Raw genomic sequence first — 14153 nt, 5'->3', positions numbered from 1 at the left:
GTATAATTCTCTTATCTAAAAAATAAATTTCGAATTTTTTTTTTAATTATAAAAAAAAATTTACCAGATGTGCGTTGAGAAATAACCATGAAATAGCCTCGTAAATTAGCTACCAAGATTAGCTGTGGGCACGCCCAGTAGGATGTTCCCTTCCTATGTTACATCAGTTTGTGCCTTTGGACAGCATTCTTATCCAAACCGAACCCGATTATTAAAAAGAAAAAAAAGAGCAATTAAATTTACCGGTACTCACGAGGGAACAATATGCGTCATAACAGAGATGAGCAGCAGCGTTGTCAACGTAAACCTTCTCAATAGCTTCATTTAATTTGATGATGAGTTTTCAACCTCACAAATTAAGGACTCTGACAGTCCATTTTAGAGGTTAGAGCTTTATAGCCAGGACAAACCTAATGCCGTGCCCATTAAAAATTAGGCAATTGGCAGTTGGCAAAGTTGAAAAGATGGCAACCAGACCATTTACTTAGTTGACAGTTCGCTATCTGTGGCCTAATTATCCAGTAGAGATTGATCCTTCTGAACTGCGGCTAGTGATTTTAATCTCATTGGTCAATCATATTATATAATTGAACATAAATCTATGTGAATCTACGAGATGGGTCAATGACCTTTATATAAAGAAGTAGGTTCTTGAGCGTATCCACACTTGAAACTTCGATTTCAGTTTCCGGGCAATCGGAAGGAGCGAGCTCGAATGGAGCTTTTGCAATGTCATTTGAAGTGCTTAAGCAGGGACCTCCTAACAGACATCATGGTTCGTCTAGATGGTTCAACCCTGGCCTCAGCTGCCTGCACCTGTTCTGACCTCCAAGGTATAGCTCGTGAGCAAAGCTTATGGAAACAGTTGTGTCATTCGACGTGGCCTTCCACTGCACTCAAAGAAGCTCAGCACCTTATTTCCTCTTCGGCAATAGATGGTTTTGACAGATTCTATGCTGATTCCTATCCTCTTATTTTGCATGACAAAGTTGCCAAGAACATTCCTGCGCAAACCCACATCTCCCCGTCTAATTTTGCTTCCTTTGTAGATGTTTACTACAGTGATCAATGCATTCTGTCCAGAGTTTTAGATGGCATACCAAGTTCGGGGGATTTTTGTGAAGGTGATGAGACAAGTGACCTCATGAGATGGTTATTGAACTGTCCGTTCAAATTGGTTCTCTTGGATGTCGGTCATGATGAAGGCACTGGAGATGGGAATGAACTCCACCGTGCCAACAACCAATATGGTTATCATCGAATATTAGCTCCCCCTTTCATGTCCTTTGTGCAGACGGATCACTGCAAAGAGCTAAGAGAGGGCCTTAGGTTAAGTTGGGTGCTGTTGGACAAGATGAGAGGCAGGGCAGTAAATCTCTCAAGCTGGAAGCCATTGCTAGTGAAAAAGATCTGGGCTACCGATGGTGATTATGAGATTCATTTTGGGTGCATTGTACCTGTAGAGGAGAGCGTGCTGCCTCACAAGTTAGCCAAGTGCCTTATATTGGCTAGATGCAACCTGGCGGAAAACGGGCATCTGGGATGGAAGGAAATAAGCATGCATTTCGAGGACACTAGGGGAGCATATGTGTGTGGAAACAAAAGTTTGACCATTATGAATCAGGCTCTTTATTGCTTGCGAAGTAATAGTCGCCTCATAGTTGAGAAGGGCTATCAACAATTTGAGGAGCTAAAGCAAGAGATGATACGGAAAAAGAAGCTCAAAGAAACCATAGCTGATTGGCTTTGTCTATCCTTTGAAGTTGCAATCTTCATAACATTTGGGTACTATATTTTACCCATATAGCATTCTACCACCACGTCAAGGCTTAATATTATTGATGGTAAGACAGTGAACAAAACATCATTACAGTCAAAGATTAAGGAACATATAATAAAAGCAAGAGCAGTTACCAGGTAAATTCCCAGAGTTTTGAGATTCGGATTACTGGTAACGCGTACAAATTCAAAAACAATATGCAAAGTATGATCTCCCCAGGACAAATTTCAGAAATAAGATGAGCAAAACCAATCACAAATTTCACTCATCCTCGAATTTAAGATTTGTCCAAACTTTGGCAGCTTACATTATCTTCAAAAAGAATGTTCCAGTTCCAAATTCAGCGTGGTGCATTAAAAAGAGCTTTGCTAATAATACCAGTGGCCTCAATGTAACGATCCACACATCTAGAAATGCAACTACTCTCACTTCCACTTAGACTTGACCCGGGTTTTGTGATACACTTGTCAAAGCACTTCTCCCTCACAGTCTGTATTACAAATGAAAAACAATTGAGAAATAGCTCAAGTAGAGATTGTATGTATTTAGCCCCCAATAATGATATAGAAAGCATGATGAAAATTTTCTGACGCTATAATAAAATACTAGGCACCCCACTCCCACTCGCAAAGAGGACATTTAGCAAGCAACAGCCAAGCCTACAGGAGAGATATCCAATAACTGGTTGCCTTTTGTTAATATGAAGAAACTGAATAACTTGAATTGGGCAAAAATATCTACTTATATAAGTAAACGTGCAAATAAGATATGAACTATTTGACAAATCTTCTCCAAACCATGTTAAACAGTGACAACTTAAGTCAACAAACTTCTATCAAGTAAGCTTTTCTAGAACAAACAAAAAATTGAAGAAAAATATCCTAGACATGGAGTATCATAGTATATTAGCATTCCAAATTGAAACTGCTACACAAAATATTTTCTAGCATTAACTTTTATAAAACACTCCTGAACCTTTGACAAATCAAAATGGTTTGAAGCCACTTAAAACAATCTAAGGAATGCGGCTGCTTTTCAGGGTAAAACTAAATCATTTGACAACAATCTAAACAAAGAAATCCTTGAATCAAATCCGATGGTGGTCCATTTTAATCCATTAAAAAGACTACCTTTAAACTCTTCCAACTTCATAGAAGTTATCTAGCCAGGGAACAGAAGATTGGGCATCACATCAAGAGCAATTTCTAAGCAATGCATTGAAAAAGACACAGTTCGATGACCAGCTAATAACCCATGTACTGATAGTGGTGATATATTTCAGACAAAATAAATTTCAAGATAGAAAGGAAAAAAAAGGAGAACTATTACATCAAGATTACATATAGATACGAAAAACCCAGAACCAGAATTGAGAAATGGGAAGAGAGGTTAACCTCGAGGAACTCCTGGGCATAAGCCTGGGCAAGTTGAAGCTTCATCTGGTCCATGAATTCTTCTGTTGAAATTTGGGGAGATCCTGTTCCACTTGAACCTGTTGAGAAAGAATCCATTTTTGCTCTCCTTTTTTCCTTTTTTTTTTTTCAAATTTCCCTTTTGCCTGTTAAACTCTTTATCTCTCTCCGCCTCAAAGCCAAAACTTGGACAACAGAAAAAGCGCCCTAAACCCTAATCCTACAAAAGAGCGAAAAGGAAAGAAGACGCTAAACCCCATTGACTCTTGCAATTTTGGACACGGGTCCGTCACCATGGATTCGGCCCATATGGAGACCCATTTACTTTGGGTCTCTCACAGCTTAGGACAATTTTCTCTTCAGTTGGATTTCACAATGGCTCAATCATCACAATGGACAGTTGATGGGCTACAAAATTTAAGCTCAACTTCAATCGGGTTTTGTAAATTAAGTTCTTTTAAAAAAAAAGATTAAATTTTAAATCCTACCATATATAGATTCAGTCCAATTTTATATAGGTTTATCTTATTAATTTCTTTTCATGAATGTAATATGTGATATAACTGAAAATTCTTTTATTGTAATTGAAAATATTAAAAAAAAGATTCATCTCATATATAAGTGCATAATGTTGAAATGTTTGTTTAATATTTATTCCCTTCAATAGTGTAAAACTAGTTAGTATTTAAACTTAAAATTAAATGTTTGACTAAAATATTGAAATTCAGTAGCATTAGTGTCTGTTTATTGTGATTGAATTTACATTTCAACAGTACTTACTAATTAGAAAATATATTTGGATACCCAATTTTGTAATTTTCTTTATTTGATTGAAGAATAAAAAACTAAGTCTAGGAAACTTTATGATCCAACATACATTTTGCTTTAATAAAAAATGAAAATATAACAATTATAATTATCATATTGTTTACCAATAATCATTAACATTTTCTTTCTCTTGTAAATATGAGATATTTAATTTAAACTTGACAGCCCAAAATAATGTTTCATTCAATCTTAACTTACAAATGAATTTCTAAGGAAATCATGCTCTCTATATTCCAAATTTTGTCTAGGAATTTGGTACTTTCCAAGTGCATAACTATGTGTTGGTTGGGGTCAAATAGTAGTCAAGTCTAGAGCAGAATCAAACAGGTTCAACTGGTACGTCTTGCAAATTGCAATCCAAATTCCGAAGACCGAGTCTATAAGGAGCGTTTTAAATTAAATGTATGGTTGTGGGAGGGAAGTTGGCCTAGCTGAAGGGAATCAACGAAGAAGGAAATCAACCTAACTTAGGCCAATGATGAAAGCCTGCTGGATGCATACGAGAAGGGCTTGAGCAGGTTGTTGGAGATTATTGGAAATGTATACCACAGTTTGATGGGGCATTCTTTTAACCCCTCTGTCCCTTGAGGTAGAAATGAGCATGGCATCATGATTCAGGAACCAGTTCTCAGCAGAGTAAAAGTTCTGACGAAATAAATTATGCGATTCGTTAAGTGACAGATAGAGGAAGTAAAAAACAAGAGATTGAATTGCTCTGAGAAAATAATGCATCTCCTGGGGTCTTGTCATGTCTAATATTTGAGAAAAAGCCTTCAATGTCAAGATGATCATCTAGGCCCCAATACAATCCCAGTTACCCAATCATCCTTAGATCAGGAGAACCCTGCGCTACGTGTTGTTACAGGTCACTTTACGGTCCATCCCCGATGGAGAGAGACTGACAGATAGAGAAGCCGACAATTGAAGCTTGAAACAAGACACAGCGGCCGCCAACTGGACGGTAGGGAGTGCTCTATGGTCCAGCTGAGTTTGGAAGTTGTGGTCCTATGCCCACAGCTCTATGACAACATGGACCATGATGTACCCAATCAACTATCTCTTTCCTTTTATTTTTCTCCCCACCAAGTGCTTTAGACCCTTTTATCAGAATCATATAAATATATAATTAAGCAGTCGATAACACCAAACAACAAATTATAAATACTTTGCAGAGCTGTTCCACGTTTTTGGTAATTTCTTTGCAATTCACATTCCCCTGCTCTACACACCAAACTAGAAGGTCCAAACGGATCAGGTATTAGAGCCTACCGTGTCAAGGATTCTTTTATGATTATATCTGCCGTATAGGGAAGGGCTTGTCAAAAGATCCGTCCTAACATTGCCTTATATATTCCTCTGGTTTATCACTATCGTTTTCCTGTAATAATGGCAAAGAGAGACTGGGAGACCCTATTTTTCTATGAGCCCAACCTAAAAACTCACGTAGCCTATAGGGGGTGGGGGGAGACAGCGAAAGGGATGCAAAACAATGTACTGCTAAGCTTGAAGAAGCATGAATCTTTATCAAAGCTAAACATCTCGATGTTAACAAAGTGCTAAGAAAGGGGGTCCAATAATAATTCCAATCGGTTAGACATCATAGTCTGCTCCCCAAATCCTTCTGCACATCTCTTTGATTCATGGATGTGTGCTAGCTAGCTAGCTAGCCAGCTACTGTCACACGCATTAGTATTTGTGAATAATCTCTCTTCTCTCCGATCGATATATAGTTCAGTAGTTCAACTTTGAATAAAAGTCTAGACGACATTATATATATTGTTGGGTGTACATATATGACTTGTCAATTTTAGCCAAGTCTTTCAAGAACATTAATGGGAGGCTGTTCTTACCTTTTCTCGGAAAGAGCCGCTGTCCGTTAGATGGGAATTAAGTAGAAGTTGCCCTGCTTTCTTCCAGGTCCTATAATACCAAAGTTGTACAAAAGGCGGACCTTGATGTAACTATGTAAGCATTAAAGTTAATTTCTATATCTTTATATGGGAAAAGTATAACGGTCAAATTATGTAATTAGTCATGTCCTTTATCAAAATGATAAATTTAGTTTTTGTATAATAATTTGTAAGAATTGAATTTTTATATTTTATAAAATTGATAATATTATTTTGATGTGTTAAAAATTTTTTATTATCTATATTAATGTAGTGTTTGGTTATATTAATGTAACATTTTCTCGTTGATGTGACATTAAATTTGATGATACAATAATAATGATTTGACATTTTACAAATGATGTAGTAGTAGTGTCGACAATATAACGTGACTAAATGCTATTATGAATTTTATAAATGTAGAGATGGAATTATCTAATGTGAGTTAATGATTTTAAACAGGATTAGAAAAGAAACAAATCAAAATTACGTATAGATTTTTAAGATTTTGGAAAAGAGTGTCGTGAGATAGAGAAGATTGAATTTTTATACTCCATAATTTAAAACAGTGAAAAGAGTGTTGTGAAATAAATAAAAAAATGTCATGCCATAATTAACAAATTATCATATTCAACTTCACATCTATAAAAAATTACTTTGTCAGCAAAAATAACAAACAAAAATTTAATACATGTTAACAATTAGATTGACATTATTAATTTTAAAAAGTATAAGAATTCAATTTTTATAAATTATTATATAGAAATTAAATTCTTCACTTTGTCAAAATATAAAAACTAATTATAATATCTATAATTTGAGCAAAATAGAAACAGCAAAAACTATATTAATTTTCTGAATATATTATTTTTCTTTTATCTTAATTGTCGTGATCCCATTCTCACCACATCAATCACCCAAGAACTTGCGTGCCACAGCCCACAGCTAAGTTCTATGAACAAGATCCTCCAAACATTTAATAATGATTGATTTGACCTAAACCTAAAAGCTTATATTAGATCATGAGTATTACGCATCAGTAATTTCTTGTAAAAATATTGAAGATATCAAAAAATTCAAAATTGAGCCAATGGACTAAAAAATAGACTTTTATTACAACGTATTAAAGAATACTTAAGTGAGCAACTAAAAATGTTTAATCTTTCTGATACAAGAACCCAACAATCAGTTTTTCATGTGAAACAATACGTGTGATTCTAATTTTGATCATTTTTTGAGATAGAAAGGGTGACTATTCTCTTTTCCACTTAAACAATGAAACTATTCTCATAATTCCGTGCCTTTATTCATGCTATTTGAATACTTAAGGTGTGCAATTTGGGATATGTATCCTAAAACTTACTTTTATTTTATAAATAAGATAAATGTTGGAATATTTGGTTAACTTGCAATAGAAGAACACTGGTAGGAAAAGTAATGTTCATTTTGAACCAGACCAGTCAGTTTGGGCCATTGATGGTCTGAAAATTAGCTATAATTACGGTCTAATTAGATGGGTGATGATTAGGAGATTAGAAGCTTGATTAGTGGCTATTACGTACTTGGTCTGGCAGGTAGTAGTTGCCTAGTTGGCTTAATAATCTCTGCGACTCATCATCATCATCATCATCATCATCTTTGATTCTTCATGACAAAGGCTGCTACCCGAATTCACGAATTAATTGTCCCACCATCCATTCCCCACCCCCACAAATCGTTTGTATATTTGTACATTAAAGACAGAAAGACAGTGAGGGTATGGGAGATACACCATTAGATCGCGTTGCGGCTCAGCTGGATATATATGCCATTCTCTACATAATTCACATGGCCGCAAGCATAAATAAAGACACTAGGTAAAACACAAAAATCAGTTAACTTACAAGAATTCCCATTTTGATGTACATCATCACATGCAACGTTAACACCTATACAGCTAATAAAATATTCCTTTTTTTCCAAGTTAATTCAATATGTTAATGCTCTAAGGCAAAGGGGTTCAACATTAATTAGGCACATGCTAGCTAATTTTCAGATTTGACGTAAGTTAGAACCTAAAGTTTGGATTACTTGTCGATTTTTTTTTCTTTTCGTTTCTATTATATATTCATATATCTTCCATTCCTAGTTCTAAGACGAGATAAGAACAAAATTTGGTCAATATGAAAGGAGGAATAGAATAAAACCAGGAGTAGAACTAATTAAACTTGAGCTTAAATTAAGTAGTGCCTTAGTGGGTAAAACATATAGCAAGTTGCCAAAAACATGTTCCGGTTATTGTATTGTAAAAGGATGGAAGAGGAGGATGCTTAAATAGAGAGGCACGCAAGAGGGTCTTTCTTCCAGGAAGTTGCTGCCTAGCTAGTAGCTACCAATAGTAATCCAACCCCACGAGGCAAAATTAATTGCGTCGTAATTATAAATTCAACAAGGCTAATACATATAACAATAATACTGGTAATAATAGACATAAATAATAGGACGAAGGAGCATGGCTGGATGGCTCAAAACCAAGTGGGGGGAGTTATTGTAGTTTTTTTTTTTTTTTTGGGATGCGCGAGAGAGGAACTTGCAAGTTGGGTGCAAAAATTAGGGGGAGGCAATTTGGCCCCATTTTTTTTCTTTGGGGGTAAAAGTCAATACAAGTTCTAAATAGAATAATTATTCAATCATCACAACTGATTCCAGCGTTGATTTGTTCAATTTCAATAAACTCCAACGTCACTCTAATCAGGTGACATGACGGCAGCAGCTCCTTGAAACCAATGAAAGCCTCAGATTAATTTGTACTCCATTAAATATTTATAATAATTACTACTATAAGAATTAAGAATAATGTAATGTGTTATGAATACTAAATTTGGGGAACTGGGTCTTTCATAATTTATAGATTGGTGTAGCTCCTCTATGCAGTAGTACCACTAGTATATGATATGAATCCAAGTGGTAGAGTGACCCAACCACAAGACAGACATATTGTTTAGCATTACAAGATTCAATATATTTATTTATTATTCCGCCCTATCTCTTTCCAATTCATATAATATTGTAAATTTAATTACCGTCACATCACTATTAGAAAGGGTGGGGATCTGCCTTGATGTGTTATTACGGCATTACATCAACCCAAGATAATATACATTGAATGTCTCGAAAATTAGTTGTTACACTATCAATTAAAGACTTTATCGTTTTGAGTGGTATGTATTTGGATGGAATCTAATTCTTATAATAGATTACATCGAGGTTGCACTTATTACAAGTTCAGATTTAATTATCTAAGTCATTTAACTCAATCATTAATGCATGAAATCTTATTGTAGTATCTGTCAAATGAAAAAATTAAAGCAATTGAATTCATACATTTCTTGGTCGTCCTTGTTATCATATAAGGATTCCTTGATTCAACATGCTGTATTATATATATATATATATATATATAGAGAGAGAGAGAGAGGAACGGAANATGCTGTATTATATATATATATATATATATATAGAGAGAGAGAGAGAGAGGGAAACGCCACTTTGTTTTACCAGCAAAGAATTTAGAAAATATATTGCTGGAAAGCTGAAGGGAGTGGAGACTGGATTAATTCCGGAAGAAAGCCCTCACCCGTAAGAAAGGTATAGCTAGCAAGGTCCCAAGGCATCCCTATCTGCACAATTTGAGTAGGTGGATGCTCATCAATTAGCGGCTGGGGGTGGTGGTGTGGCGGCTATGCAGTGCCCCATTATCCTTTACAACCGGAGCAACCTTTGTCATTTTTTTCCCTGAGCAAATTATGGCTATAAAATGATTGGACGGTAGGGCTCATTATTACAATTTTTATGTATATGAACCCACTGTTCCACAGTCCATACTTATTAATCTAGCAGGTGTACTTAATTTGCCCGACGATTTGATCTGTCATTTCTTAAGTAACAGTAAAGTAATTTTTAAAATCAAGGACTACTGTACTTTCTAAGTGTGAAATTGAATTTAATTATACAACAAATTCTGTACCTTTTTTTAATGGCGACGCAATTTGATATGCCGCGGGATTTTTTCCCCATCACAAATGATGCAGATGTTACACTTGAAATGGAAGTGGCACCTACGTACATCAATGTAAATCTTCCACCTTCCACCAGCTTTATTGATATGTTTTCCCTCACAAGAATAAAAATCCATGGCCTGGTAAAAACAGTCGCAGTTTTTTTTTTTCTTTATTTTAAAACACGTGCAAGTTTAATATTGAGAAAATCTGTTAATAACCCAACTTGAGTCATCCTGAAAACTAATTTGATATTATATTTACCAGAGCAGTAGATAATATTGCTTATGTATCCTGCGTTGAGGAGGCAGGGAATCGTGGGGGCTGGACCAGTGATGGCTGTGTCCAGGTTGGGCTAATTTCAGGGGTCCAAAAGCCAACATAATCCAAAATATGACCTGAAAATGTGACACATAATGACAAAAGTGTGAGACGTGATTTAAGTTAAATTATTACTTTTGAGGTTGTGAGAGATTGGCTAGATAGGTTGGAGAGGAAGCGTGGAAAATAGATGGGTCCATAGGGGACTGCATGTGCTGCATTCCCCTTGGAAAAAAAAAATGAACGAAGAATTTTCTTTTTCTTTTTTAGTGTAATTTTCATTTTTCCTTTATGAATTATAAATGCCTTTGAGAGACTGACGAAGACTATAAATATCCTTTTCCATCTAGTTGGCCACCATAGCAGAGTGGCTCGTACAAGCTTTTCAAGTCAAAACCCTAACCCAGTTCCAGTTAGATAATATTTACCCCACTTTTTTTTTTCTTTTCTTCCCCTAAAAAGGAGATGTCAGTTAGCTCATAGTTACCACATATTATCTAAACAAGGTTAGTTTAATGAGAAAACAAATTTGCTTGCACTAAATACGAACAATTAGTGATATTTAATCTAAGATTTTTGGGGCAAAAGTTCAAAAAGGAATCAAGGAGACAAACATTATCAACTACAAAATCACAACTAAGACAGAAATGGAATTACAATATTGGTGATTTCTTCTTTCTTTTCTTTTTGTTAGAAAAAAGTCTAAAAAAACAAATATAGAATAGAATTAATATTGCAACAGTAGCAAGCTCGTGCTCTCCAAAACAGCTGGCTCATAGAGTTATATATCCTACAAAAATACTAAAATAATATGCATACCACCCAGGATGATGACAGTGACAAGCTCACATGAGCCCAACCAGATAATACATGGGGTCCCTACGTATAAACTTAACTTGATATTCTCTCTCTTAACAAAGAAAGATAGAAAGGAGAGAGAGACAGAGACACAGAGAGAAGGCTAAGGGCTAAGGGAGGGTGAGAATTTGTTCAAGGAAAAAAAAAAAAAGGAAACATACTAGTATTGTGCCCAACGGGGAGAAGGTTCGAGGGAGGCGCGCCCTGGAAAGAAAATCAAACAAATAATGAAATAAACCACTTTTTCTTTCTCTTTCACTCTCTTCTTTCAATGTCAACAACGAGATGAAGTTGCAATCTTTGAAACGTCCATGGGGGTTTATTGCCCAAGTCTAGTTTTCGTGTTCGGGTCTTTTTGGTCAAAAGAAGAAAGCACCGACTTTCTCATTGTACTGAGAGGTGAGATAGAGCGCCTAAACCCAAAAAACACACAATACACCCCTTCCTGTTTCTCCTGAGACTCCGCCGAACTCCCGAAGAGTCTTCAACCCTAGCAAAACCAAGAAAAGTTGTAACAACATGGCACAGTTTCTAGTGTTCTTTGTTTGTCTGTTTGTTAGTTTTTTTTAATCTCAACTAGGCCAATTAGCCCCCACTTTTCTTCCTTTCTTGTTAGGTTTGTTTGGTTGATTTTTCTTCCTCATCTTTTATCGTCTAGATCCCCGAGGAAAAGTCACAATTGGTGCTAAAAAATTCATGGATTTTGGGTCATCAGGGAGAGAAGGGTTTAGTGAAGAAGAACAGATGGGTAAAGGTAAGCTCCCTATTTCGTATTCTTCCTCTTCTTCTCCTTCATCTTCTTCTTCTCAGCACAAAACCCAGCTGGTTCCTCCTCTTAGCAACTGCCGATGGGAGAAGCAGCCTCATCCGATTTACGACAGCCACCACCAAATGAGTCCCAACTGGTTAGGCAACAGGTACGAACCTGAAGAAGATAACGAAGCAACTGCCACAGCAACTGCAAGTGAAGCTGATTCCAAACGCGTAGACTCAGATTCAACCCTTGAGCTCAAGAGCAGTGCAAGTGCCAACATCGAGAAAGAACACATGTTCGATAAAGTAGTCACCCCAAGCGATGTGGGAAAACTCAACCGACTTGTTATCCCAAAACAACATGCTGAGAAGTATTTCCCGCTTGATTCTTCCACAAACGAGAAAGGTCTTCTGTTGAATTTCGAGGACAGAAATGGGAAGCCGTGGAGATTCAGGTACTCTTACTGGAACAGCAGCCAAAGCTACGTTATGACCAAAGGCTGGAGCCGTTTTGTCAAGGATAAGAAACTTGATGCTGGCGATATAGTTTCTTTCCAGAGAGGAGTAGGCGAGTTTGGTAAAGATCGTCTTTTCATTGATTGGAGGCGGAGACCTGATGCACCAGACCCGGCTTCTTTTCATCCTCATCAACACCACTTCTCTTTTCACCGCTCAATCCCATGGAGTCCATTGCTAATGCGGCCACCACCAACAGGAAGAGATCACTTTCACTTGTCGCAGATACACCCTCTAAACAGAAATAGCTACTATGGTGGTTATCCAACTGGAAGCAATGTGATGAATCCAGCTGGAGGTACAATGGAACCAGTATTTTACTTGAGATCAGCAGTGGCTGCAGCAGCCCCACAAATGGGAATGGGAATGGGACTGGGAATGATGGAGTGGCAGCAGCAAACAGGTGGCGTTGTAGAGCCAATTGTGTTTGACTCGGTGCCGGTGGTCCAAGGCAAGGCTGCAGCCAAGAGGTTAAGGCTTTTCGGGGTGAACATGGAATGCCCCACATCGGCGTCGTCAGATGAGTGTGAGATGTTATCTCCAACTACCATCGCAAATGCTACAATGGCATCGCAGCCTCCTCAACTTTCATCGTCGTCCCAGCATCCTCTCCAATTAAGGCTCTACAACGGCACCCCACTGCCCCCCACTGACTTTCTTAATGCCAACAAAGGGAAGGCTTCCATGTCCTTGGATTTGGATATGTGACCACAAGAAATTGTATCTGGTACAGTATAGTCAACGCCCAAGTTAATTAACTTTGCCACAATCAACACTTGCCACCACCGTCATCATCAACAAACAACAACAAGAAATGCGCGAAGATAAGGCTAGAAGAATTGCAAGGCTAGCTGCTAATCCGCCCCTTTTTTTTTTTTCCCAATTTATCACTTCCTGATTCGGATGAGGGAGAAGACCCAGCAGTTGAAATCTACAATGCTGGTTTATGATCATATCCATATCTATACTGAATAAAAAGGGACGGAAGAATATTGATGAGTATTTGAGGAAAAAAAAAATCAGATTTCAATGTTGTTGTTTTAGCGGTTAATTAATTAGAACAGAAGGGGAGTTCAGGGTTTGGGTGACTGTGAAGATTTAGTTAGAGATGAGATGATCACAACCATAACCCAAGGAGTCTTTTGTTTTTAACTTTGTGTATAAAATATAAGTATTACACATTGATAGATACATATATGAGACATAGATCCATCAAGCCCGAGATTTCATGTTTGCTTTTTGTAGGGCCTGGTCTCTCCTGAATGTATCCCATCCCATTGTTTCCACTGAATTAGTTCCCAAGTATCTCTATTCCCTTTGGCTCGTAACTGCTCTCCTTCTTTCTTTCTCTTTCTCTCACTCTCTCTCCACTGTTGTTTAGTTATAACAACCTTTCCTGACTCCTCAGTGACTGAGCAGAGTGCTAGCTATCTGATGTAATCCAAGTTTTTGCTCTCTTTTGTTTTTTTACCTTTGCTAGGTTGTTGTTCTTGTCGCTGCTTCGTTGGGCACGCCCGCAGGTTGTGCAGAGAAATTTGCAGGGCTTTTAAAAGGTAGGATTTATCTCAATTTTCTTGGACTCTTTTTGTTTATATTATTAGTTCTTTCTCATCTGTTTAACCCCTTACCGCATTAATATGCTTCTTTTTTGTTCTTTGCAAGTTTGAGTGTTCCCCTTCCTCAAATTTGCTTGTTTCTTCGATCATTTCAATTCACCAAATAGACACATACTATTAACTCTCTTGAAGAACAGAATACA

The 14153-nt window shown here is 36.9% G+C and overlaps 3 protein-coding genes across 3 annotated transcripts; 2 read left to right on the top strand and 1 right to left on the bottom strand.

The window, feature by feature from the left end:
• On the top strand, positions 606-2365 carry LOC18605931 (F-box protein At3g44326). Its single transcript, XM_007039254.2, has one exon. The coding sequence runs from the start codon at positions 716-718 to the stop codon at positions 1805-1807; it is 1092 nt and encodes a 363-aa protein (XP_007039316.1). The 5' UTR covers positions 606-715; the 3' UTR covers positions 1808-2365.
• On the bottom strand, positions 1823-3459 carry LOC18605930 (mitochondrial import inner membrane translocase subunit Tim13). Its single transcript, XM_007039253.2, has 2 exons — positions 3175-3459; positions 1823-2270 (listed from the first exon to the last, which is right to left on the bottom strand). Exons 1-2 carry the CDS (start codon positions 3289-3291, stop codon positions 2121-2123), a joined length of 267 nt encoding a protein of 88 aa, XP_007039315.1. The 5' UTR covers positions 3292-3459; the 3' UTR covers positions 1823-2120.
• Positions 11078-13722, top strand: LOC18605928 (B3 domain-containing transcription factor NGA1). Its single transcript, XM_018118097.1, has one exon. It carries the CDS (start codon positions 11822-11824, stop codon positions 13100-13102), a length of 1281 nt encoding a protein of 426 aa, XP_017973586.1. The 5' UTR covers positions 11078-11821; the 3' UTR covers positions 13103-13722.

This window comes from Theobroma cacao, chromosome 3 (genome assembly GCF_000208745.1).
Source record: "Theobroma cacao cultivar B97-61/B2 chromosome 3, Criollo_cocoa_genome_V2, whole genome shotgun sequence".
NCBI lineage: Eukaryota > Viridiplantae > Streptophyta > Magnoliopsida > Malvales > Malvaceae > Theobroma > Theobroma cacao.
Note: the sequence above shows the minus strand (reverse complement) of the source record. Positions and strands in the feature narration are given on the sequence as shown.